Source organism: Passer domesticus, chromosome 31, assembly GCF_036417665.1.
Source record: "Passer domesticus isolate bPasDom1 chromosome 31, bPasDom1.hap1, whole genome shotgun sequence".
Lineage (NCBI taxonomy): Eukaryota > Metazoa > Chordata > Aves > Passeriformes > Passeridae > Passer > Passer domesticus.
This window is the reverse complement of record NC_087504.1, coordinates 904,289-930,648: the sequence shown is the minus strand read 5'-3', so window position 1 is coordinate 930,648 and position 26,360 is coordinate 904,289. Positions and strand designations below refer to the sequence as shown.

The 26,360-nt window shown below is 53.3% G+C and overlaps 2 protein-coding genes across 4 annotated transcripts; one reads left to right on the top strand and one right to left on the bottom strand.

Moving 5' to 3' along the window:
• Positions 1 to 458: 458 nt before the first annotated feature.
• Positions 459 to 4,628, bottom strand: LOC135287771 (maestro heat-like repeat-containing protein family member 6). Its single transcript, XM_064400988.1, has 11 exons — positions 3,946 to 4,628; positions 3,541 to 3,688; positions 3,142 to 3,332; positions 2,922 to 3,059; positions 2,527 to 2,641; positions 2,218 to 2,355; positions 1,810 to 1,986; positions 1,523 to 1,678; positions 1,263 to 1,364; positions 798 to 900; positions 459 to 523 (listed from the first exon to the last, which is right to left on the bottom strand). The coding sequence occupies exons 1-11, from the start codon at positions 4,626 to 4,628 to the stop codon at positions 459 to 461; spliced, it is 2,016 nt and encodes a 671-aa protein (XP_064257058.1).
• Positions 4,629 to 22,801: 18,173 nt separating this feature from the next.
• Positions 22,802 to 25,982, top strand: LOC135287740 (zinc finger protein 3-like). 3 transcript variants are annotated; one of them, XM_064400970.1, is made up of 3 exons: positions 22,802 to 22,932; positions 24,638 to 24,726; positions 24,895 to 25,982. In XM_064400970.1, exons 1-3 carry the CDS (start codon positions 22,879 to 22,881, stop codon positions 25,538 to 25,540), a joined length of 789 nt encoding a protein of 262 aa, XP_064257040.1. In that variant the 5' UTR covers positions 22,802 to 22,878; the 3' UTR covers positions 25,541 to 25,982. The 3 variants fall into 3 exon arrangements, 1 of the variants encoding a protein (XP_064257040.1); XR_010351280.1 differs by having other exon boundaries at positions 22,816 to 22,932; positions 24,638 to 24,716; XR_010351279.1 differs by lacking the exon at positions 22,802 to 22,932 and having other exon boundaries at positions 23,641 to 24,716.
• The last annotated feature ends 378 nt before the right edge of the window (positions 25,983 to 26,360 follow it).

The following is a 26,360-nucleotide window of genomic DNA, read 5'->3' as shown; positions in this document are numbered from 1 at the left end:
TCTGACTCTTATTACTCTTTCTTTTAGTTACTCTTAAATTGTTCTTCATACCCTTTTAAAGGCTCGAGCCTGCTTTGGCTTTCTCTTAATTCTATCTCAAAGGGGAAATGAGTAAATACATTCTGGTGAGCGAACTGCTGATTAACCAGAACTGAACCCACCACAGCAACTGGCACATTGGCCAGGAAATCCTAAATTGGCAAAGCAAAACCACTACATCAAGGGTGTCCCACTCAGCTCTTCTATCGGCCAGAAGAGAGGAGGGGCCCACGGGATCAGCCACAAGACGCTGGCCACGAATCCCCCCAGCAGTGTCCCTGCAATCGCTCTGTGTGCTCTGGCCACGCCATCCCTCATGCACACAAGGAGCGAAGCCCACTGCAGCCGGGACAGGGATGGCAGCTCCCTGCCCGGGCATTGCAGCTCTCCCTGGCAGCCCCGCTACCAGCCCGCTGCCCTCACTCACCCTGACTGTGGAACTGGAGCTCTTCCCTCTTCCTCGACAGGTAGCGCGCGGCCATCCCTGTGAACACAGAGCCTGTCAGGGCGGCAGCGGCACAGCTCCCTGCCAGCGGCGCTGCCAGCGCTGCGGCCACACGCCCTGCTGGCCCGGCAGGGCTCAGCCCGGGCCCTTGCCGCACGCTGCCGCCCAAGGGCACGGCTGCCAGAGGGCGGCAGCAGCGCCCGGGCCAGGCGGGGCTCCACGGCGCCGGGCCCGGATGGCGCTGCCGGGGCAGCGGGCGGGGCTGGGGCCGAGCTGCGGCGGGCCGGGGAGGGAGCCCGGCCTCGGGGCTCACCCATGAACCTGATGGCCGCCTCTCGCAGGGACTCCTGTGGGCTATCCAGGAACCGCAGGGCCCATTGCATGCGCTCGCTCGCTTGTCTCCTGTCCTCTAGCAGCTGCAGAGAGCAGCAGCAGGGAAGGCTTGGCGCAGGCTCAGCCCCTGTGACGGGCGCTCCCTGCGCCCAGCCCCGGCCTCCCCTGCCCGCACAGCCCTGAGGCGCGGCCAGCAGCCGCTGGCGCCGGGCTCCGCAGGGGGCAGAGGGCCGGCTGCTGCCCGGGGAGCCGCGGGGCCGCCCCGCAGCCCCGCCGCGCCGGGGCTCCATGGGCACCCGGCTCGGGCCCACAGCAGCCTGGAGAAGAGCCCGCGCCGCCTCTGGGTGCAGCAGCGGGCAGGGGCACAGCTGCCAGCCCCGCACACTGAGCACCGCGCTCAGGGGCCTTCTCCAGGCTGAGCCTGGGGCTTCCAGGCCCTCCTTACCAGGCACTCATCAATTTTCAATGGCTGCTCTGTCTTCAGAACCCTCTGGAGATCCGTCTTCTCCAAGAAGCCAGCCGCACAATACAGCGTTTTCATAGAGGCCTGGAGAGCAGCAGAGAGCCAGAGATAGCCCCACAGCCCAGGGCACCGGACTCACATCCCTGTGCCAGGGCCTGGAGGAGGCTGCAGCCCACCAGGCACCGGGCAGGAGGCAGCCGAGCCCCCTGCCAGAGATCCACCAGCATCACACAAAACCTCACCTCTGCCACATGCTGGTTCTCCTCATGGCAGTGCAAGAAGAGTGGGAGCAGGCTCTGGCTCACAATTCTCTTCAGGGGCTTTTTACCCTCTTCCATTACCAATTCCATCACCTTGCAGAAGAGGGAAATGGAGAGCAGCTGCAGATGGCTATTGTCCTGGAGGAAAGAAGGAGAAAAAGGCCTAAGCATCACATATCCAGTACTCCTGGGCAAAGGCCTGAATATCCAGAGAGCACAAAATTTCTGGCCAGCGGCCAGTGCCCATGGCTGGGGCCACAGAGCCTTACACAGTCAAAGAGTGGCAGGAGTGCCTCAGCTAGCTTTGGGGCAGAAGTGCTGGATATCATGAGATGTTTTTTCTGGAGCATCTTCTTCAACAGAGAGAGGGACATGCTGACCACCTGTCCATCTGCATCACCCAGCAGCTCCAGAAGTCTTCGAGACACGCTGCGTATAGGTCTGGCCTGTGTGGAACACAAGGCTGAGCTGGGAGGCCATGGACGGCTGCACCGCCAACAGCGCCCGGGCATTGCGACCCCAGCCTGCTGCTGCAGGGCCCACAGGCCAAAGGCCTGACCCAAAGCACTGGGGCAGGTGAGGCAGGAGAGCTGGGAGCAGCTGCCTCAGCTGCTGAAGCCCTGCCAGCCCATGGGGCTGCTTTCCCCAGCGCAGCTTCAGCCGCTGCCCCTTCTCACCATCGAGGGATCCTTGCTGAGCACCACGAGGCCTCTGAGTGCCAGGCGACGCCTCTCCCTGCACTTGCTGTGCAGGCAACTTGACATGATCTTCAGGACAGTGTGAGCACATTTACTCAAGTCCAGGCACTCGAGGACCTGAAAGGCACAGACAGTGATGGGGGACCCGGCCAGCAGCAGCCCGGAACCGCACAGGGCTGGGCCCAGGCAGCAGCACAGGGCATGGGCACCGTCCCAGGCAGCTGTGGCTACGAGAGGGCAGAGAGCTGGGAGGCAGCTCAGCGATGCAGTGCTGGCCACCAGGCTCACCTCCACAAGGAATGCCAGGAAGGGCAGATCCCACCTTGGCTTTTCACAGCTGAGCACGAGGAGAAGGCGGTATGCGACATGGGAACACATGGAGGTCAAGACATGGCGCATCTCCCTGGAAGGGGGAAAAAGGCACCAAGAGCCTGAGGTGGGGGGACCAAACCTCTGCCAGGACTGACTCACAGAGGTCTGGTCTTTCCCCAGCATCCCTGGAGGGGATGTGAGCGCTGTGGGAGGTGGCCCCTTCGGGGCACCCTCCTCTCCCAGCCTTTTCCAGTCTCCTTGGCTGTCCCTCGGCGTCAAGGCCCTCTGGCCCCTGACCACAGGGACTGTGTGGGGCACCCGGGCACAGGGCAGAAATGCTGAGGGCAGTGTGGAGGAGAAGGGGGTCTCACCTGGCCAGCAGACCCACGGCATAGTGCTGGGTGTGAGCAGTCAGCAGCGTGTCCCAGCCACACTTACGCTCCATATCCATCACCTCCTGGTCACACTGCAGTCGGTAGAGCAGAGCCTTCATGGCCTGCACTGCAAACCTGTGTGCAGAGCAAAGCCCAGGTCACACTGGGAGCACTGGCACTGGCCACAAGGGCATGGGAAGGACAGGAGGACTGGGACCTGTTGGGCCTGCAGGGAAGGCGATTTTCCTCCTGGCATGCTCTCCAGAAGTTTTCAACTTCCTCTGGTGGCATCTGCTGTGTGGTGATGACAACGTGGAAGAGCAGAGCCGTAAACAGAGGGTAGAAAGAATGAATCCTTGTCTCATGGTACAGAGGCACCTGGACAATCACCCAGATCACCAGAGTTGCCTGCAAGAGAAGCAGCCCAAAACGGAGCTCAGTGCCGAGGTGTCCTTGGGGCAGGGCCCAGGGGCAGATGCAGGGGGAGCAGTGGGCCTGGTGGCCCCTGAGCCTGGCCCTAGCCCAGGTTTCAGCCCAGTGACTGAGGCAGGGAGAGGATGGAGTGCTGCTGGAGAGGCATCCGGGGGCTGAGAAGAGACCAGTTCCAGAAACTCACAGCCAGGGCAAAAACATCCTGATTGTCCCCATCGGAGGTGCACATTTTGCTCAGAGGCCAATCCTCCATTACATGGACCAGTGTTGGCAGCACTTTCTCCATTGTTAGTCTTGATGAAGCAATGGCTCTCCACATCATTGCAGCAGCTCTGTGGGATCAGGGCTCTGTGTCAGGGGTGTCTCAGTCACAGTACCATGCCCTGTGCAGCTGTGGGGGCACAGGTGACAGAGCCCCGGTGCCCTGAGGGGCAGGGAGGGAGCATTGGCAGCAGGCTGGGCAAAGAGAGGGGCCCGAGGGTCCTGGAGCTCTCTGCCTGTCTGGCAGAGCCCATTGGACGGGCTGTGATGGGCCACGGGCCCTAAAGGCTGGTGAGCCCTGAGCTCTCAAGGCACGTGGGCCCCGTACCTGTCACACGTTGGGGCACAGCGCAGGAGGGTCAGCACCACATCAACAGGATGTTCTTCAGCCAGCCTCACAATGTCAATTTTCAGCCTGGCATCCACAGTGTCATGGGACACCAGCCTCTGGTGGATGTTCCTTACAATGGCTGGCACCTGGAGGACACCTGGGGGAAACTTGGAGCGCTCTTCAAGGGAGCAACTTCCCCAGCTTCCCTTCCCGCCACACTGTGCTGGCCTCAAAGGCTGAGGGGCCCCAGTGATCACGGCTTGAGGGGGCACAAAGTCCTGGGAGGCCTCCAGGCCTGATCCCAGCCTGCTTAGCTGCTCCTGAGACGAAAAACAAGGGTCCCTGAAATACTCTGGTATTAATTCCTCGATCAGAGTTGGAGTGGGCGTGGTGTCAGGATTTGCGGTGGCTTCAGTCTCTCCAGTGTTGGCATTTGTCATGGCCACGTCCTCAGTCACTGCCTTGTCTCCGTTTGCTGTGTCCTCATTCATTATGGTGTCAGAGTCTTGAAAGTGCTCAGCTGAATCCAGGCTGAAATCAGGCTCTGCCTGGAGCTCGGTCAGCCCCGAGTCAGGCTCAGCTGGGCCCTCAGCTGCAGTGGTCCCGGTCTCTCTGCGCTGAACTCGCAGAAACTTCCGGATCATCTGCAGGACAGGGAAGCCAGAGATGCTCCATGGCATTCTCCAAGTGTAGTGCTCGGCTGAGCAGGGACAGCAGGCCCAGCCCATGGATGGGATGGCTGCAGGTACCTTCAGGGTTCTATGGAAGCGGCCACGGCTGGATTGCTGCTCTTGTGTGCGCTCCACGGCTGCATCTGGCAAAGAGCGAGCACAGCCAGAGCTGAGGGGCTGCGGGAGAGGCCGGAGAACACAGCCCAGCCCTGCGCTCCCCAGGCAGGGACAGCCCCGGGATGCCCCAGGGGGATGGAGCACGGCCACTGCGGGGTGTCTGCCTGGGCCCTCTTCCATCCTGTCCATGGGCATTTCCCCAGGGGATGGGATGGGATGGGATGGGATGGGATGGGATGGGATGGGATGGGATGGGATGGGATGGGCCCACACTGGCTGCAGCCATCAGCCCTGTGGCCCAGCTCTGACACTCACCATCCTGCAGTGTCTGGATCTGCTCTGGCTCTTCAGGCTGTTCTGCTGGGGCAGCTCCAGGGCCTTTGTTTTTTTTCCCCCTGAGCACTTTGAACAAGCCAAGGAATCTGCCTGCCATGTCAGAGTCTGGCCTAGAGGGCACCTTAAATAGAGGTTCCTCAGGATATTGCCAAATCAACAAGTCTTGCAGTTGCTGAAAGCACCAGCAAGAGAGAAGCCTCAGGAAGGCAGCAGGACAGCAAGCAGCAAGACCTGCACTTTGGTCTTGAGGACTCCTGCCAAAATCACAGGAGACTCCTCAACAACGATTCAGGTCACCAAATCCCGCGGTCTGGCCTGGAGTGCACAGGCCACAGGGATAGATGTCTTGGAAAAGATCCGAGTCACCAAATGCCACAGTCTGGCCGCAAGGCCAGCTGCAGGAACAGCGTCTGGAAAAAGCTCCGGGTCGGACACGAACGAGTGCGCTGTGTGGGGGCTCCTCACAGCACCGCTCTGTCCCGTCCTGTCCCGTCGCCTGCTCTGTGCGCTGTGCCGTGCTCTTGTCACTGCCAGCTCCTATGTCACCACGTGTCACAAAGGACACACTCCTCCATTCCATGCCACCGTGACCGTGCTGCAGTGTGTCACAAAGGAACCTTGCACACACTGCCACCTGCCCTGGGGCCGCCCCCAGCCCACCCAAAGTGGCCCCGGTTGGAAGGAATCCCTGGCCCCAAGTGTCTAAGGCAGCCCGACAGGATCTTTAGGAAGGGCTCAGCCCATCAGCAAACGCTGCCCTGCTCTGCGGGCTCAGGGCAGCAGAAGGAGCCCCCAGGGCTGCCGAGGCAGCCGCGCTGGCAAGGGCACGGGGCCTTCCAGGGAAGCTGGCACGGCCTCCTTGGGACACGTCCTGGCTGCTGGCCATCCTAAACCCGCGGCTGTGACAGGCACAGGGAACGTGTGCTATGCTGCTCTGAGCCCTGGGGCCCGGGCAGCGCTGCCATCAGCAGGTGTGGCAGAGTCCCCGCCCAAGCAGAGCTGCCACCCCCCGAGCCCTGGCAGCGCTGCTGCCCCTCTCCTGCCCCAGAGACCTGTGCCCCGGGGGGCTTGTGTGCCACAGGGAGCCAAAGCCCACGTGCACTGGGAGCTGTGCTCCTCCCTGCAGGGGCTGTTGGCAGGAGCGCCTGGAGCACTGCTGCAACACTTGGTGTCTGGGAGAAGGCAGAGGCTGTTAGTCATGATTTTTTTCATAGAAGGGATTGCAGTGTGAAAAACAAGGTTCACTCTCCTGTAAAAAAATTAGAAAATGTAATAAAGTACAATAGGAGAGAATAAAGCAAATATTTTTGACTGGATGCCTTTTGCCATTCAGCCTAGACTATCCCAGCTATTTTGAAAACACTCTTTGTATACCATTTCTATTGCATCTGCCTGTTACATATTCACAAACAATTATGCATGTTGAACTTTTCTCCAAACCAGTTTCCATGTTTCAAGAACTGTTTAGCATGGCTCCTCCTCATGTCTGCCTTTTTAGAGCATGCGTATTCCTTGTTTGTGCTTTTAGTCCATTCTTATCATCACCTCCATTTACGGGCTTTTGTGGATACTGACAGCCTGGTCAGTGAGAAGGCCACATAAACATTCCCAGGAATTGTTCTGGGGAGTTTTGAAAAGGCTGAGAGAAAGAATGAAAACAATCTTGCGGCTGGTGTTTTGAACAGTTGTTTTCTCAGAAGATGGTTACCAAAGGGCATCTTCTTAATTAGCCAGTGGTGACGGGGTGTTGATTAAATGACCAGTCAGGTCCAGCTGTATTGGAACAGTGTATAAAAAGGAATGGCTTTCTAATAAACTCAGCATTAACCTGCTGAAGAGAGTTAATGTGTCACTTCACTTTGGTTCCTGACTCAACGGTGACAGGTTTTGGTCCACATTTTCTTCAGACCGTGAGTGCTGATAGTTGACATATCTGTAGCAGGTGTCCCCATCACATGTTCATTGGATGGTATCCCATGCAAGCAGGCATTTTAACACAAGCATACTACATCAGCTGTTTCTAAGTTTTAGTTAACAACAGAAATGAAAACGAGATCTTTGTAGCAAAGTTCTTTTAACACCACACATACAGAATCCATTTCAACATTTGAAAAGGCCAGTATTGTACTGTGTATCTATAACAGCAGCAGCAGCACCTGAACACCACCAGCTGCTGAATTTCACAGGACAGTCAGATTATACAGAGGCACTGCCATGTTTCCTTGTGTTCTGGGAAAAACGTCAGCTCAGTCTTTGATGTTCAATGCTCCAGCTGCTGCGTGTCTGACAGTGGTAGCTCATGTCCAAACACAACTGGGTGCCTGCTAAGCACGGCACTGGGGAGCCACAAACAGGGAAGTTCAGGCATTGCAATATATCAAGCTTCCAACAATCTCTTCTCCATTTCCAGATGCAAACACCAGCAAACACATGCTGAAAAAGTCAATGAGTTCCAACATTGCCAGGATATAAATTTCACTACCGAAACCAAGCAAGGATTGCCCACAAAGCCTTTGGAAACATTTCCTGGATGAATTAATGTCTCTCCCATGTAGGGCTGTAATAGCTGAACATCTGCAGTGCTGGAAGATTCCAGGTAGAGTGGGAACAAGTCCACAAAATTTCTGTACAGTCTGAAATAGGGATGCAGGGCTGGACCAAAACCTTTCCTGGGATGATGCTACTGAAATCCATTGCGTAATGATGCCCAGAAATTAATCAAAGCAAACAGTACTGCGTAGTATAAGGCCTATGGGGCAGGAATTTAATTTATTCGACATGGAGAGTGAGGGGCTTCAGTCTACCACAAATTCATTCTGGAATGAGACTCCCAATGGAGCCCCAGTGCTGCGGGGCGGCCCCGCGGCTCCCCGGGCAGCAGCCGGACCTCTGCCCCTGCGGAGCCCGGCGCCAGCGGCTGCTGGCCGCGCCTCAGGGCTGTGCGGGCAGGGGAGGCCGGGGCTGGGCGCAGGGAGCGCCCGCCACAGGGGCTGAGCCCGCGCCGAGCCTTCCCTGCTGCCGCTCTCTGCAGCTGGCAGAGGACACGAGCCGAGCGGCCGAGCAGCTGCGCCGGGCCCTGCGCTACCTGGAGAGCCCCCAGGAGCCCCTGCGAGAGGCGGCCATCAGGTTCATGGGTGAGCCCCGAGGCCGGGCTCCCTCCCCGGCCTGCCGCAGCTCGGCCCCAGCCCCTCCCGCTGCCCCGGCAGCGCCATCCGGGCCCGGCGCCGTGGAGCCCCGCCTGGCCCGGGCGCTGCTGCCGCCCTCTGGCAGCCGTGCCCTTGGGCGGCAGCGTGCGGCAAGGGCCCGGGCTGAGCCCTGCCGGGCCAGCAGGGCGTGTGGCCGCAGCGCTGGCAGCGCCGCTGGCAGGGAGCTGTGCCGCTGCCGCCCTGACAGGCTCTGTGTTCACAGGGGTGGCCGGGCGGCACCTGAGGGGGCAGCCAGGAGAGCTCCTGATGATCTACACTGGTGAGTGAGGGCAGCGGGCTGACACCAGTGGTTGGCGGGTGAAGACCTGCAAGCCCTGCCCCAGCTGTGGAGGGCTCTGCTCCCTGTGCAGAGGAAGGCTGGTCTGGGCAGAGCACACACAGATTTCAAGGCCATGTGGACGATCCGTAGCCAGCAGCTTCAGGCTGATCCCCTTGGTCCCTGCTCCCTCCTGGCCATGGCAAGAGCCGGCTGGGATGGCCCTGGCAGGGGGCTCTGCTTGCATCCCCACAGGTCCAGAATCTGACCGTGGCTCTGTTCCTTCCTCTTGCAGCCCTTGAAGAAATGGCCAATGACATCAGCCTTGCTGTTGGAAGCCTGGCAATTGAAACATTGTGCATCCTGAGGTCAGCAGAGCGGGCTCCAATCTCCAGGTTCCAGAGGCTGCAAGATCAGCTGCGCAGGGTGTGGAAGGCTCGGCCGCGTCTCTCGCGTCTCCGCAGGCTGAGCTGCTGGAGCTCAGTGGAGAACTAATCCCAGAGGCTCTTTTTGCTGGGACCCCCTGAGTAATGGGGAATTTTTTTTTTCTTCTAAAATGTTCTCCTTTTTGTTTGCTTTTACTTTATAAATATAGAATGCGTTATAATACACAGGCTCCAGGATGTTTCTTTTGCTGCCCTGCATCCACAGGGCATAGATGAGGAGGGGGAAAATGGTGCTTGCACTCAGCCAGCTGCCCAGGCGTGCAGTGCTGCAGGGACAATGGCCAGAAGCCCCTTGGCCTGTGGTGGTTCTGCTGAAGCCTTTGTGCTGCGGGCAGAGCGGGTGGGCAGGGCCGGAGCTGCGGGGATGCCTGCTGGAGTGGTGCCTGGAGATGGCCACAAGGCCTGTGGCAGGCAGGAAGCGCCATCCGTGTCCTCCTGGCCGTGTGCTGCTGGCTGCATTGCTGAGGGCTCCCAGGTGCCTCTGGCTGGGGCTCCTCTGGAGCTCCTGTGGGGCTGCGGCGCTGCTGCCGGGCAGCTTGGCCGGGCTGGGGGAGAGCCTGAGGGGCTGGGGCACTGGGAAGCCCTGAGCAATTGGGTGTCAGAGGCCATGAGCAGCCCCCTGGCAGCCGCCTTGTTCCTGACAGCCGCCTGCTGTGGCGCTTCCTCAGTGGGCGTTTGGAGGGAACCCCTGGCATCAGGCGTGGAACCCTGGTCCCGGCCTTTCAGGACGGTGAGGCCAGGAGTTGTGGGGCTGGGCGTGTGCCCTCCCTGTGCTCGAGACTGGAGCCCGCGGCCCCTCAGCCTTAGGCACTGAGCTCCAGTGCCTGCTTGCCGAGTCTTGTTCCTGTTGCCGTGGGGGAGGCCGAGCTCTCTGGCTTTCGGCAGGATTGAGCCAGAAGAGCAGCAGCTCTGAGCACAGAGGGGCTGAAGAAAGGCAAATACAACAATTTTGGTGCCAACACCCAGGAAGGCTCTCAAAGTCCGGGGGAGATGGATAGCCCTCGGGAAAGGAGCTCCCCACCACCAGACTTTTAAGTGGTCCAGAGACTAGACCAGTCTCCCTTGGAAAAGAGAGCCTTAATTACAATAACACATAAGCAAATTAGTTATTATGAGCGCGCAAATGAGGCTCCCATCAGAGTGGAGGCTTATAGGAGAAAGGGAGTAGCCATATAAAACTTCTTTGTGCACCAAGACCCTCGTGAGGAAAGGAGGCTGTGAGTATCACGAGGTTTTGGGTCTGGGGGGCTGCTGTGTGCATGTGTGAGTGTGTGTGGAGTATCTGAGATGGGGGCTGGGCAGCCTTGGACCCCCAAAGTGAGTGGGAGCTGCCGGTACCGCGTTTGCGAGATCTCCGCCAGGAGACCGGCCGAGAAAGGAAGAAAGCAAGAAGTGAACAAGGGAGGCCCCTGGGAGGGATTGACCAAGGAAGGAAGGGAGTCCCTGGTCCAAGAACCTGTGGGAAGGTCCTTGAGCAGGAGAGAGTGACTCAGTAAGGAGATGAAGAAGAAGAGTGATTGAATTAGTTCAATTTGCTTTGAACAGTTGATAGGTAGCAGTTTAGTGAGTGATTAAATAGTGATAAGAGGTATCCAGAAAAGTGTAAAATAAATGAAGAAAGGAAGGTAGAAATAGATTGAGAAAGAAGGAGAAAATTAAAAAAGAGAAGTGGAAATAGATTGAGAAAGAGAGAAAAATAAATAGATGTAGAAGAAATAGTTTGAGAAGGTAGTGTGACAGAGGAATAAGTGAGGCAGTGGAACCACGGGGTAAGTGTGAGAAACCAAGATTCTCCTGGTACTGGAGTTTGGTGCCGCAAGGGATAAGTCAGGGAAAATGTAAGTGCCTGAACCCAGGGGCTGCGGATTGTGTGAAAAATTCACAGGAATTTGGAGGATCTGAGGACAGTGAAGGATCTGAGGACAGTGAATGCTCTCAAGAAGAGAGCATTCCTCAAGACAGCCCGCTGGGGATGATGATACAGTTTTAGGATGAATGAGAATCCTGAAGGGGAAAAGTAAGCAAAAAATTATTAAGTATTGTATGTTTGAATAGACAAAGGAAATGATCCAGAAAAATAATTTCTATTTGTTTGGATCATTTGAGGATTGGATTTGCCAGACTCTAGATATATATATGAATTCGAAAGAGCCTGTTAATCAGGAAGAGAGTGAGTATGCTGCCTTACAGATCCCTGAGGGGAGAAGTGGGTTTGTTGTTCAGAAGCAAGAAGGTAAGGGTACCCATTGTATCCTTTATTAAGCAAAGAGCAAGTGGTCAAATGGAACAGGCAGGAGCTGTGAGACCCATTGAATCATCTCCCACACCCTATGGACAACCTAAGCAGCTAGCTCAGCCTCAAGTCCCTGAGGGTCCCCCTGTGAATCCAAAGGCACCTCTTATTCAAGAGGAACCAGTGGCACACAGCACCAGAGGCAGGGGGAGGCAAGGGGAGGAGAATGATGGAGATGAGGGGGAAGAAAGGGAAAATCGATTATTACCCACTTAGAGAGGTTCCAATGGCAAATGCAGGACAGGGACCACCTATTAGTTATGTGAGTGCTCCCATAAATACAGGGGATGTCAGGGAGTCTAAGAAGGAGATGGGCAAGCTGTAGAGGACCCCGTTGGAGTGGCAAAATAGTTGGATGAGTCTTTGGCACCAAACACATATACCCGGGTGGAGTTGCAGTCTATCCTAGGAATTTTGTTTACCAGAGAAGAAAGAGAGCTGATCAGACAGGCAGGGATGCGGATTTGGGACAGAGAACATCAGGGACCAGAGCGGGGTGATCAGAAATGGCCTGTGCAGGATCCAAACTGGAATAATCAGGATGTGGGGCATAAGCAGAATATGAGTGATCTTCGGTGGATAATTATTCGAGGAATTTGGGAGGCAGTGCCCAGGGGGCAAAATATGGGAAAAGCTTTGAGTGAGCATCAAAGAAAGGATGAGTCCCCGGCAGCATGGTTAGAGAGATGAAAGGAGGACTTGCAATTATATTCAGGTATAGATGCTGATTCTGCAGCTGGGCAGGTTCTTTTGAAAACTCAGTTTGTGGCGAAATCTTGGGGAGACATCAGAAAGAAGCTGGAGAAACGAGAAGATTGGCAGGACAGGGGGCTTCAGGAGTTCCTGAGAGAAGCACAAAAGGTGTATGTAAAGAGAGATGAGGAGAAGCAGAGGGCAGATGCAAGAATCTTGGTGGCAGCAGTTAAAGAAATGCAGGCAGCTTTGAATAGAGAAAAACCCCCAGGAAAGAACAAACAGCAGATGTCAGGTCCTATTTTTGGAAACCCAGGACCCACGTGCTTTTCTTGCCACCTGAAGGGACACTCCCAAAATTCATGCCCTACCTTTAAGGGTACAGGACCCACCTGTTTTTATTGTCATAAAAAGGGACACCTACAAAAAAGTTGTAGGAGAAAGCAGCAGGGTGAGAAAAATTTTCAGGAAGATTAGGGTGGTCAGGGGCTCTATTTAATGAAGAGCCACCAGAAGAGCCCTTGATAAAGTTAAAAATAGGTCCCCATAGTGAAGAGATTATATTTTTAGTGGACATGGGAGATTCTAGGTCAACAGTAAGGAAATTACCACAGGGATGTAAGATAAGTTGGGAGAAAATTCCAGTAATTGGAGTTAAGGGAGAGGCTTTTGCAGTTCCTGTATTTAAAGGGGTGCAAATAGAGACAGATGAGAGATTTGGAGTGAGTGACTTATTGTTGCTACCAGAGGCTGAGAATAATTTGTTGGGCAGAGATTTAATAATAGCCTTGGGAATACAGATAAAACCCTGTGAAGGGAAACTTAAAATATATTCTTTAAATGAAGAGGATGATCTGGAAATTAATAATACCTTTTGGCATTCAGGTGAGGTAGGGAGGTTGAACATTCCGCCCATTCAAGTTAAAATACAAAATCCAGAAATACCAATCCGAGTGAGGCAATATTCAATATTACTAGAGGGGCAGAGGTGACTAAAAACAGTAATTGAAAATTTAATATAGCAAGGAATATTAGAACCTTGCATGCCACCTCATAATACTCCCATTTTACTGGTAAAGAAATCTGACGGGAGCTACAGACTGGTTCAAGATTTAAGGGCAATAAATCAAAGAAGTATTCCTCCTTTTCCCATAGTAGCTAACCCATATCCTTTGTTGAGTCAATTGCCCCCTAATTACACCTGGTACAGTGTAGTGGATTTGAAAGATGCCTTTTGGACTTGCCCTTTGGATAAGGGCAGAAGAGATTATTTTGCCTTTGAGTGGGAAGATCCGGATACAGGTAGAAGGGAACAGCTTGGGTGGACGGTGCTACCACAAGGTTTCACGGAGTCACCCAATCTTTTTGGGAGAGCATTAGAAAATCTCTTGAAATCTTTCGAATTCCCCAAAGGAATCAAGTTGTTACAGTATGTGGATGAATTGTTATTGGCAGAGGAAACTGAGGAGAAAACTAGGAGGAATACTATTGATTTGCTGAATTTTTTAGGTGAGAATGGTCTAAAAATATCCAGATCCAGATTACAGTTTGTGGAGTCAGACGTCAGCATTTAGGTCATTGGATCAGTAAGGGAAAGAAACAGCTGGACCCTGAAAGAGTTTCAGGAATATTAAACATGGGATCCCCAAAATCAAAAAGAGATATAATATAGTTTTTAGGTCCTTTGGATTATTGTAGACAGTGGATTGACGGACTTTTTTTTTTAGTGGAAAAGTGAAATTTTTCTATGAAAAATTGTCTACAAACCATTTTAAGTGGACTAGGGAGGATGAGAAAAAATTGGAAGAGGTTAAAGAACCTCCGTTGCAGGCTCCTGTATTAAGTCTTCCTGATCTGGGAAAACCCTTTCAGTCATTTGTAAATACAGCCAAGCAGACAGCCTATGGAGTGCTGACTCAAGACTGGGCAGGAAGTCAGAAACCGGAGGGGTATTATTCAAAACTCTTAGATCCACTTAGTAAAGGTTGGCCAAGGTGTTTACAGGCTTTGGTAGCGACTGCGTTGCTAGTGGAAGAGGCCCAGAAAGTAACCTTTGGGGTGCCTTTGGAAGTATATACCCCTCATAGTCTTAGGGGAATTTTAGCACAAAAAGCTGAGAAATGGCTAACAGATAGCCGAATACTGAAATATGAGTGGAAAAGTGAAATTTTTCTATGAAAAATTGTCTACAAACCTTTTTAAGTGGACTAGGGAGGATGAGAAAAAATTGGAAGAGGTTAAAGAACCTCCGTTGCAGGCTCCTGTATTATGTCTTCCTGATCTGGGAAAACCCTTTCAGTCATTTGTAAATACAGCCAAGCAGACAGCTTATGGAGTGCTGACTCAAGACTGGGCAGGAAGTCAGAAACCAGAGGGGTATTATTCAAAACTCTTAGATCCACTTAGTAAAGGTTGGCCAAGGTGTTTACAGGCTTTGGTAGCGACTGCGTTGCTAGTGGAAGAGGCCCAGAAAGTAACCTTTGGGGTGCCTTTGGAAGTATATACCCCTCATAGTCTTAGGGGAATTTTAGCACAAAAAGCTGAGAAATGGCTAACAGATAGCCGAATACTGAAATATGAGGCTATCGTGACTACCTCCCCTGAATTTGAATTGAAGTTGACACAAGTCCAGAGCCCTGCTCAATTTCTTTATGGGGATCCAGGGGAACAGCTGGTACATGATTGCATAGAGATTATAGAGTTACAAAAAAAATAAGTCCAGATTTGGGAGAGCAGGAGTTACAAAGCGGGGGAGAAGTTATTTATAGATGGGTTGTCTCAGGGAGTGAGTGGGAAAAGAAAATCAGGTTATGCTATAATGAGTGGGGAAGAGCTTGAGGTAAAGGAGTCTGGTCTCCTTAGTCCATCCTGGTCAGCACAAGCTTGTGACCTGTATGCATTACTCCATGCATTTTTAATACTAAAAGAGAGAGAAGGGACTATTTATACGGATTCCAGATATGCTTTTAGTGTAGTGCATACTTTTGGAAAAATTTGGAAAGAAAGGGGACTTAGAAACCCTCAAGGAAAAGGGTTAGTACACGAGGGATTGATAGTTCAGACACGTGAAGCATTAAAGGGTCCGAAGAGAGTAGCAGTGGTTCATGTAAAGGGGCACCAGAGAAGGAGGGATATTAGAGCCTGTCTCCCTTTGGCTTTATTAAATATCAGAACTAAGCCCCATTCTGAGACCGGGATTTCACCATATGAAATGTAATATGGAATGCCCTATCCTCAGGGTATGACAATGGACCCCTCGTTAGTTGGGGATAGATCCATCCAGGGATATATAACAACTATTGCAAACAATTTAAAGGAATTAAGAGAAAAAGGGGCTTTAGCTCAAACAACTCCCCTGGATTTTCCAATCCATTCTATTCCACCTGGACATTATGTATTAATCAAATGCTGGAGGGGAGAAAGCCGGGAGCCACGGTGGGAGGGACCATTTTTAGTTCTCCTGACCACGGAAACTGCAGTTCGAGCAGCAGAAAGGGGTTGGACACATGCCTCACGAGTGAAAGGCCAAATACCTGATTGGAAAATTGTCTCAACATCAGGAGATTTAAAAGTAAAATTAAGAAGGATTTGAAATTAGGTAGACTTTTTCTTACAGAAAACTGGAGTAAGAGTGTAATTTATGACATAGTAACAAGAGTAATGTGAGGATATGGTAGGATTTAAGTTGATTTTTTTATTAACCCCGATTTATGAAGTGTTGCCATGAGATTTTAGTGAAAAAGCCTCTGCTAGGATTTTTCCTGTCCTGAGGAGCTGAGAGCCTCAGGAAAGAAATGTAAACGGTAACTGTCTGCTGCTGTGGAATGCCACAGGTGCATCTTTCATTGGAACATGTGGATTGTTGTCAATTAGTGACCAATCACAGCCACCTGTGCCAAGGCTGTGAGCAGTCACAGGATTTTTGTTATTCATTCCTATTCTATTCTTGTCTTTGTAGCCTTCTGATCTTCTTCTCTCTCTTCTTTTAGTATAGTTGTAATGTAGTATTTTAGTATAATATATAACATAATAAATCAGCCTTCTGATGAAAATGGAGTCAAGCCTCGTGTCCTCACACAAGGGGTTCTTGCCGAAGCAAGACCCTAGCCCACATGCCAGTGGCCTCAAGGATCTGCTGGAAGGAGTCTCTGGGGACCCTTGGTCGGGAATGGCCCTGGGGGCTCCTTCAGGCTCCCAGAGACTGCAGGTTTTTCAAAGGACTTTGGCTTTTACCTTGGAGTCTGTGAGAAGTTTGTGCAATCATGGCCTCCAATTATCTGCTGTAATTAGTCCCTGGAGAGGCTTTGTCAGTAACAACACTCAGTGGGGCTCATTAATGCTTCAGAGTACTTCAGGTATTTTAAGGTACTTGGTGTTTCCCTTTGGATACAAACTCTGTGAGAGGTTTGTGCAATCATGGCCTCAATTATCTGCTTTAATTAGTCCCTTGAGAGCTTTGTACTGACACTCAGTAGGGCTCATTAATACTTTGAGATACTCAAATTTTTTTAAGGTACTTTGGAATTTCCTTTCCACATTCAGTCTTCTGAGAGGTTTTTGTGCCATCCTGGCCTCCATTTCTCTCCTTCAAGGAGTCCATGAGGAGCCTGTGTTGGGGATGGACATCAGTGGGTCCCATTCATGCTTTGAGGCACTTTAGGTGTTCTGCCTTTGACTCCTGGAAATATTTGTGCAATCTCCTCTCAGGCCCTGAGGTTCAAGGGCTCAGCTCCAAATGCACCACGGGGCTCATTAGGATCAAGCAAGTCCTGACAAACCATGGCCCTGTCTTGATTTTCTCCTGCTCTTGTGCAGTTCATCGGGAATGTTTCTGTAGTGGTTTTGGTTTGCCAATTTGAGATTCCTTGGCAAATGCATCAATTAGTGTGGTGGGTTCAGTGTTGGCTAATTACCTGTGCACTCACTAGAATATACTTATACATTTCCTGCTGTGAGACAGGAGTAGGAGGAAGGCAAAGTGGGCTCAATATTTTAAAAGTGTATAAAGAAATGTTTATTAATAATAACTAAAAGAAAGAGTAATAAGAATCAGAAGAAATCTTTCAGAACACTTCTCCTCTCTCTACAACCTTTTCTTCCTTACTGACAATGTAAGGAGACAAAACACAAGATTTTCAGTCAGTTTACTGTTGGGTTGTGCTTTTAACTGGTTCTAGTTGTTTTAAGTTGTACTTTGTAAATTGGTATGTTCTATTCTCCCCACATGCTAATACTGGTTCTGCCCAGTTGCCTTCTGCTCTGAATCCCCTGTCAGTTTCCCTATCTCCTCCCTGGTTACCGTAAGAGCCATTGTATCCCTTTGCTCTGTCCCTCCCTGGTGCCCTGTCTGTCACTTGACAACCCAGTCCTTTCATCTAGAAGCTTCTCTTTAGGGCATTGAGTGATTGGCTCAGGGGCTGGGGACCCTCCCCAGGTTACCTGTGATTAGTTGTACAATAATATCTGTATCCCTTTACCCACTCCTCCCTCTTACTCCATTGGTTGGAGGGCAGGCTTTGTAGCCACCTCCCTGTATAAGCTGCCATTACTCCGTTAGTCTTGTCTTTGCCTTCTGGTTTCCTCGGACCCTCCACTTCCCTGCTCCTCAATAAACCCAGTTTATCCCAGAAGACAGAGTCCGCCTTTCCATCGCTCCTGCCGTAGCAAGCCCAGAGTCTGAGAAGGCATCCTTGCCTCAGGCGCACTCCCTGCAGCACACAAAGAGGGGAGAGTGCCCCCAGCGCTGCAGCTCGCGTGCCATTGAGCTTGTCGGGGCCGCCCTGAATGGGGGATTTTGGACACGCGCGGCCGCAAGTAAGGGAGATAAAAAAGGATTGGGAGTTCTCAGGGGTACACATGTCTTTTAAGGGTGAACAATCCCCACGTGTCCAGTGCTGAAATAAACATACGGGCTTTACAACTTTTGCGAAGTTGCAGAGTTTTTTTCTTTCCACAAATCATAACCATGTAATGAGACTGATGCTAGAAAATAAACAGCTTGAGATGCTTTCCACAGCAGTCCCATTCCGTTCGTGATTTGTACATAGAGCCCTGGCCAGCAATAGTGGGTGTGCTTTAAAAGAGGGATCTTGAGGGCAGAAGAACCAACAGTCCCTGCATGCCAAAGGACAAGTCGACGAGGCAATGCCCAGCCTAGTCGAGATGGGGAAGGAAGTTTTGGAGGAACTTAGGAAAAAAAGAGGATGTATCATCTTTGGAAGGAGGGTCAGGTCTCTCAGGATGTATTTAAGAGGGCTGCTAGAGCAGGTAGGAAAAAAATTTGGGAGGCCAAAGCTCAGATTGAAGTTAAAATGGCGATTTTTGTAAAGGAAAATAAAAAATGTTTTTACACATAGATGAATGATAAAAGGAAGGGTAAGACCAACTTTTGTCCTTTATTAGATGCATAAGGGAACTTAATAACTGCAGATTATTAAGTTCCCTTATGAGGGAATAATAAGATTATTAAGAGGAGAAGGCAGAGGTGCTTAATGCATTCTTTGCCTCTGTTTTTAGTGAGAAGAACGGCTTGTCCTCAGGAAAACAGCCCTCCCTGGTCAGGGAACAGAATGGTCCCCCCATTATCCAACAGGCAGCAGTCAGAGAACTTCTAAGATGCTTGGATATTCCTAAATCCATGGGCCCAGATGGGATCCACCCCAGGGTGATGAGGGAGCTGGCAGATGAGCTTGCCAAGCCGCTCTCCAGCAGTCCTGGCTCACTGGTGAGTTTCCAGATGACTGGAAGCTGCCCAATGTGACCCCCATTCACAACAAGGGTGGGAAGGAGTATCCTGGTAATTACAGGCCAGTCAGCCTGACCTCTGTACCCAGTAAGGAAATGGAACAGTTTATACTGAGTGTCATCACCCAGCACTTCCAGCATGGCCAAGGTATCAGAGCCAGCCATCAGGGGTTTAGGAGGGGTAGTTTGTGTTTGACCAACCTGGTCTCCTTTTATGACCAGGTGCCCCTCCTGGTGGATGCAGGACGGACTGTGGATGTGTCTGTTTGGACTCCAGCAAGGCCTTTGGCACTGTCTCCCGCAGCACACTCCTGGAGAAGCTGCAGCCCAGGGCTGGGACAGGAGCACTCTGTGCTGAGTTCAGAACTGGCTGCATGGCCGGCCCAGAGAGTGCTGGTGAGCGCTGCTGCATCCAGCTGGCAGCCAGGCACCAGTGCTGTCCCTCAGGGCTCTGTGCTGGGGCCAGCTCTGCTCAATATCTTCACTGATGACATGGATGAGGGAATTGAGTCCTTCATTAGTAAACCTGCAGATGACACCACGTTGGGGTCATGTGTTGATCTGTTGGAAGGGAGAAGGGGTCTGGAGAGATCAGGAAAAGCTGGATGGATGCAAGAGTCCAATAAGATGGAGTTTAATAAGTCCAAGTGCTGAGTCCTGCATTTTGGCCACAATAACCCCCTGCAATGCCAGAGGCTGGGGATGGTGTGGCTGGACAGTGCCCAGGCAGAAAGGGACCTGGGGGTACTGCTCGACAGCCGGCTGAACATGAGCCAGCAGTGTGCCCAGGTGACCAAGAAGGCCAATGGCTCCTGGCCTGGATCAGGAATGGTGTGGCCAGCAGGAGCAGGGAGGTCATTCTTCCCCTGCACTTGGCACTGGTGTACTTGGCATTATTCCCCTGTTCTGGCACCGTACCTTGAGTGCTGTGTCCAGTTCTGGGCTTCCCAATTTACGCAGGGCATGGAGGGGCTGGAGCGTGTCCAGAGAAGGGAAACAAGGCTGGTGAGGGGCTTGGAACACAAATCCTGTGAAGAGCGACTGAGGGACCCAGGGAAGAGAAGACTCAGAGGTGACCTTATCACTCTCTACAACTTCCTGAAAGGTGGTTGTAGTCAGGTGGGGGTTGGTCTCTTTCTCCAGGCAGCAACTGACAGAACCAGAGGACACAGTCTTAAGTTGTGCCAAGGAGCAGCTGAGCTTATCCAATATAGGTTGGATATTAAGAAAAAGTTTTTTATATAAAGGGTAATAAAGTATAGGATTGGTTTGCCCAGCGAGGTGGTTGAGTCACCATCCCTGGATGTGTTTAAAAAAGGACAGGATGTGTTTAAAAAAAGACAGGATGGGGCACTTGGTGCCATGGTCTAGTTGAGGTGTTAGGGCTGTGTTGGACTCGATGATCCTGAAGGTCTCTTCCAACACAGCAACTCTGTGATTCTGTGACTTGATGATCCTAATGGGTCCCTCCCAGCTCAGCCCCTTCTGCAATTCTCACCCTTTGGCTCAGCCTTTATGTCCCCTCGAGGCACTGGCAGAGCTGTTGGGGACAGGGCAGCCCCAGCGTTCCCCTGTGTGTGACACCCCAGCAGTGACAGCCCCAGCGTTCCCCTGTGTGTGACACCCCAGCGGTGACAGCCCCAGCGTTCCCCTGTCTGTGACACCCCAGCGGTGACAGCCCCAGCGTTCCCCTGTCTGTGACACCCCAGCGGTGACAGCCCCAGCGTTCCCCTGTCTGTGACACCCCAGCAGTGACAGCCCCAGCGTTCCCCTGTGTGTGACATCCCAGCGGTGACAGCCCCAGCATTCCCCTGTGTGTGACACCCCAGCGGTGACAGCCCCAGTGTTCCCCTGTGTGTGACACCCCAGCAGTGACAGCCCCAGTGTTCCCCTGTCTGTGACACCCCAGCGGTGACAGCCCCAGCGTTCCCCTGTGTGTGACACCCCAGCGGTGACAGCCCCAGCGTTCCCCTGTCTGTGACACCCCAGCGGTGACAGCCCCAGTGTTCCCCTGTCTGTGACACCCCAGCGGTGACAGCCCCAGCGTTCCCCTGTGTGTGACACCCCAGTGGTGACAGCCCCAGCGTTCCCCTGTCTGTGACACCCCAGCAGTGACAGCCCCAGCGTTCCCCTGTGTGTGACACCCCAGCAGTGACAGCCCCAGTGTTCCCCTGTCTGTGACACCCCACCAGTGACAGCCCCAGTGTTCCCCTGTGTGTGACACCCCAGCGGTGACAGCCCCAGCGTTCCCTCCCTGCAGATGCTCCAAGGGAAGCGTCCAGAGCCGTGTCCAGTCCATGGAACTGAGCGGCCACTGCCCAGCCCGGCCTGGGCTGATGTGGATTCCTCTGCACACAGCTCGGGGAAGGTCCCCCTGGCCACCTGCACAGGACCACAGACAAGTGTCAGACACAGTTACAGAGCTCTGCCCAGAACTGCTGGAGAAGTCGATTATTAAAAAAAAAAAAACCAAAAAACAAAAAACCAAAACCAAAAACAAACAAAACCATACCAAAAGAAGAAAACCATCGCCTATATTGCCAGCTGGGGGCTATGTACAAAACATGAATAGGACGGGACAGCTAGGAACGTGTCTTGAGCCTTTTTATTTTCCAGCATCCATCTCATTACATGGTTATGACAATGGGAAGATGCCAGCAGCTCACATCCCATGCAGCAGACCAAGAACGTAATGTGACAACTTACTTTATAAGTTTTTTGACTAATCACACAAAGCAAAAGCATATTGACAGTAGTTCTATCTAACCACTATAAGCACACATACACTCGGTTAAAACAATTCTTGCTTATTTTGAATACAATACCTGTTTGTAAGCCTTAAAACACAATGCACAGAGCTGCATTATTAAGCTTAGAACTTCCTAGTATCTTGCTAGATATACTTTTCTGCAGCTGAGGAAGTTATTCTAGACAAGCATTAATAGACAGACCATTGTTCCATTTGTCCTTACTTTTCTACTTTTTTAATAATTTTTCTACTGACTTATTATATGGCTAGTGCTTAACTCTAATCACAGTTCTGCTGTCTCTGAGGCCTGCCTTTTGCAGCTTTCCCAAAACCCTTTGATTTTATAAATTCACACAACCTAAACAAAAAATACCCCCCAAGCAACAGAAAAAGAAACAAACAAAAAAACCTAAAAGCCAACATAAACAAACAAATCAACCAAACAAAACAAAGAACAAAACACAGAACACACCCAAGGGAAAAAAAAAATCAAAACAAGAAAGAGAGAACTCCCCCCATCAGAGCTGTTCCATCCTTCAGTTGTCACACCTGCACTCACACAAGACCTGTGGCTGCAAAAAATGTGAATTTATTGGGCACATTTGCAGGAAATGTGGGTGTAGGACAGGCTCTCAACAGAACTGCTTTCAGCTGAGACAAAAAGGCCCCTCTGGCAGCTGCAGGGCCATTGCAAATGCAGAGCCTCAGCCCACAGGACAGCAAAGGGCTCTGAGTTCCCCTTCCCCTGACACCAAACCCTGTTCCCAGGCTGCTTCACACACAGGATTCTTCTGCAGGACTGCGCAAAGCTGAGAGTGAGCTCTGGCTTCTCCATGTTGCGTGTCCTAAAGCTGCCTGGGAGAAGAAATTTCGGGTCAGCTCTGCTGGCACAATCCCTCCTGGCACAGGGCACAGCACCGGGAAGGGCTTTGTGTGCTGAGGCTTTGCTGCAGCCAAGGAAAGCTCCTGGCTCAGGGTCACCTTTGCTGCTCAGCCAGAGCCCCGAGTGCCCCAGCAGCAGCAGGAGCAGCAGAGAATGGCAGCATTGCCACGGACTGGCACAGGAGGGGAGATTTCCCCCTGGAGAGAGGCTCCTATTGCAGTTTTTGCATTCAGGCAGCTGCAGATATCTCGGCTTTGGCTGCACAGCAGCTGGAAATGCAAGTCCAGGAGCTCTGTGCATGGCCAGCCCCAGCAAGTGACAACAAGGACAGGGCCCTGGCACAGTGACATTTGCAAGGAGCGCCTTCAGCAAGTGCTGGGGGCTGGGACTGTGTGCAGAAAACGCCCTGGAGGTCTCTGCAGCCAAGCAAAAGGAGCAAAGTTTCAGTTGTGGCTTCATCCGGGAGCACCAAAATCGATTGTTTTCTATTGCCGGGTGTTGTAGGAGCCCCAGAGGAGAGCCCAAGGGTCCAAGGAATGGAGAGCGGGGACTGTGCAGGAGCCGGAGCAGCGAGAGAGGCCGGGCTGAAGGTGCGGGGCAGGCACGGGCTGGGAGGGGGCCCAGCCCGGGGGTCCCGCAGAGCCTCCATGCTCCAGAGCCGCAGCTGCGGCAGCGGGGCAGCTGCCGGGATCGCTGTGCCAAGGACGGGCCGCAGCTGGGGCTTCCGAGGGGCTGGGCTGGAGCAGCTTTTGGTCCCGATGCACCGGGGGCATTGCCGCGGGGTTGGGGTCCCTGGGAAGGCGCAGCGAGACAGGGTGGCAGGGGTTGGTTTGTGGATTTGGTGCTGGGATGTTTTGTTGGCGGCCCCGGGCGGGCTGTGGGAGCCGGGAGCGGCCGGGCGGGCCCGGAGCCGCCCCTCGGGCCGGGAGCCCCGGGCAGAGCTCTGTGCTCGGGGGCCGGGCCGGGCAAAGGCTGAGGGAGAGCGGGGGAAGCGCTGGCACAGAGGCCCCGGGCTCGCCGTGCCCCCCTGGCCACGCAGCCGGGCTCGGGGCCGCCTCGCTCAGAGCCAGCCCCGGCTGCGGGGGTCCCGGGGCTCCCTGGGCAGGGGGCGGCGGGGGCTGCCCGAGCTCCGTGCCCGGCGCTGGGCGCGGCTGCCGAGGCAGCGGAGGATGCAGGGTCCCCCCGTGCTGGGGCCGGCTCTGCCCGGCCCAGGGGCTGCACTGTCAGCCCAGAGCCACCTGGGGATCGCCCGGGACCGGCAGGGCTGGCAGGGAAACCGGCACTGGGGGGAGCAGAAACGGGCAATGCGAGAGCTGGGGGTGCTCCAGAAGCCTGGACATGTTGGCAGCATGGACAGGGGGGACCCATGGATACCCCAGGACCCTGAAAGAGGGACCCCGGACAGTGCTGACCCCTGGGATACCTGTGATGCCAAAGTGGTGAGGCCAGAGAAGGAGGACCTGCGGGATTGCCAGGAGCCCCAGCAGCCCAGAGAGGGGAACAGCAATACAAACCTGACCCGCAGCAACCCAGACAGGGGCGCCTCCAGGAGCCCAAAGTGGAGACACCAGAGAGGAGAAACCCAGGGTTGAGTGTTTTGGTTGAATCTTAGTAATTTGTGTATTTTTGGGCACTGAATTTTAGTGTTTTGGAAGTTTACAAAGGCACCAGATTCCCGGTGACTTCTAGAGTGTGGAGGCGCAGGGGCCCAACATTGGAACTGTAATACCTCAGGGCAAAGGTGACCAGGGTCAGAGAGAGACACCCCTCTGAGGACAATGCTCTCACCATCAGCATTTGCAGGCTCATGGGAATGCAGCAGGCTTCATTGGTATCACCCACTCCAGCTGCCCTTTTTCCTTATATGGATTCCCCCTAGAATGTTCTCCCCTCTCTTGTCCCCCATTGGTCCTGGTTTGCTGCAATGCTCCTCCCCTGTTACCTCATTGGTTCCCCAGTTGGCTGCCCCTCCTCTGCACCACCTGTGCTCAGTTCCCATTGGCCCTTGGCCCTCAGACCCGCCCCTTTCCCCCCTTACCAAACCCTGTGTCCTCAGCACCATTTTGTCTCTGTGCCTGGACCCTCTGCATTGCAATAAACTGCGTTTGGAGCTGTGCACACAGACCCGTCTCTGGCCTTGTCCATCAGCAGGTTAAGCAAGCGTGCTCCGGGCTCTGGGAGTGCAGCTTGCTCACAGGGGCTCGTTGTGGATGTGCCACAACACCAGAGATGGACTTGGGCAGGAGGAACACCGTAATCCAATGTAGTCATACACTGTATTTTCCCCCAAACCAGGATTTCTCATTCCCAAACTTTGGCTGGATGGAGGAGGAGGCTGTAAGGAAGAGGAAGATGCCCCGGGACACCCAGGCAGGTGAGGAGGAGTAAGTGCCCCTTTCCCTTTCTCATCTGCTCCATCTCCCAGCCCAGCAATGCCCCCGGCTGCAGGACAACCCCACTGCTGTCCTGCTGGGGATGCACTGGGGGATCTTCTTCCCTTTCCCAGCAGCATAGGGGCAAATCTCATCCTCACCTTGTCCTTCCTCCCCCAGACAAGGAGGTGAGGATGGAGACCAGGGAGGACAAATCCCCACAGAAGAACCTCGAGGAAGAGGCAGATTGGAGCGGCTCCACGGGGCAGGAATCCAACAGGGAGGAAAAGCTCCAGAGATGGCACAGGAAGAGGGGACCAAACCCAGCCCAGGGTGCTCTGAGGTGAAAGGCTGCACCCTGAGCCAGGGATTGGAGCTGGTGACCCATGAGCAGCTTCATGACGGGGAGAAGCCCTACAAGTGTTTGGAGTGTGGGAAGAGCTTCAGGCGGAGCAACACCCTGGTGAGCCACCAGATGATCCACACTGGGGAATGGGCCTGTGAGTGTGGGGAATGTGGGAAGGGCTTCAGCTGCTGCTCCCACCTCATCATCCACCAACGCATCCACACTGGGGAGAGGCCCTATGAGTGTCCTGTGTGCCAGAAGAGGTTCCAAACCAGCTCCAATCTCCTCCTGCATGAGAGAATTCACACACAGGAGAGGCCCTTCCGTTGCCCCGACTGCGGGAAGGGCTTCAAGCGCAACTCCCACCTCATCACCCACCAGCGAATCCACACTGGGGAGAGGCCCTACGAGTGTTCCCAGTGTGGGAAGAGCTTCACCCAGAGCTGTAACTTGAACAGACACCACCAGAGGCACAGTTAAGGGAAGCCCTATAAATGCCCCAACTGCAGAAGGAGCTTCATGCACTGCCCTAACTTCGTCCCCCCACTGGAGAGCCCACATTGGGAAGAGCCCTGGTGATCCATGGTCTCTGTGATCCATGCTGGGAAGACACTTGTAGCTTTTCCTGGTTCTGTCAATGATATGATGTGAGATTGAAGAACATGACGGTGTGGCCATGGCCATGATGTTACATTCAGTCCCACCTTAGGTTATTGCCAGGGGCAGGCAAGGGACTCTCTCTCTCGCAAAGAGGAGGGTGTCCTTTCCAGGCAGGAGGAAATATGTGGCCAGGAAGAGACGGTTGTTGATGTTGTAGTTTTCCCTGTAAATAGTTTTTGTTTTCCCTTCTGTTACCAGTATTGTTTCTCTTCCTGTTTGTTGTTTATCTCGTTGCTGTTCCCATTAAATTGTTCTTATCCCAGCCCAGGATCTTTGCCTTTTGTTCTTTCCATGGGAGGTGGAAGGGCAGCGAGTGGCAGCGTGGTTTTAGTGGGAGCAGGAAATTGGGGAATCCCATTCCTGAACCCTGGCCCATGGAAACCGAGCATCCCAGCTGCTCCCAGCCCTGGTGGCCATGGCAGCAGCCTTGGGAGCGGGTCCCTGGCTGGGGCTGTGGGAACCTCTTCCCTCTGGTGCCCAGGGACAGGACTGGAGGGAACGGCTGCAGCTGAGTCGGGGCAGGCTCAGGCTGGATCTCAGGAAATGGTTTTTCCCCAGAGGCTGCTGGGGCACTGCCCAGGTTCCCCAGGGAAGGCTCCCAGCTCCAGGGCTCTCTGAGCTCCAGCAGCGTTTGGCCAGC

Coding starts and splice junctions, on each gene's coding strand:
- LOC135287771 (XM_064400988.1), bottom strand. CDS start 4,628: ATGCCATGGAGCATCTCTGGCTTCCCTGTCCTGCAGATGATCCGGAAG. Junction 3,689..3,945: donor TGTGCCCCAACGTGTGACAG/GTACGGGGCCCA, acceptor CTGATCCCACAG/AGCTGCTGCAATGATGTGGA. Junction 1,987..2,217: donor TCAGCAAGGATCCCTCGATG/GTGAGAAGGGGC, acceptor TGTTCCACACAG/GCCAGACCTATACGCAGCGT.
- LOC135287740 (XM_064400970.1), top strand. CDS start 22,879: ATGGAGAGCGGGGACTGTGCAGGAGCCGGAGCAGCGAGAGAGGCCGGG. Junction 22,933..24,637: donor CGAGAGAGGCCGGGCTGAAG/GTGCGGGGCAGG, acceptor CCCCCAAACCAG/GATTTCTCATTCCCAAACTT. Junction 24,727..24,894: donor ACCCAGGCAGGTGAGGAGGA/GTAAGTGCCCCT, acceptor TTCCTCCCCCAG/ACAAGGAGGTGAGGATGGAG.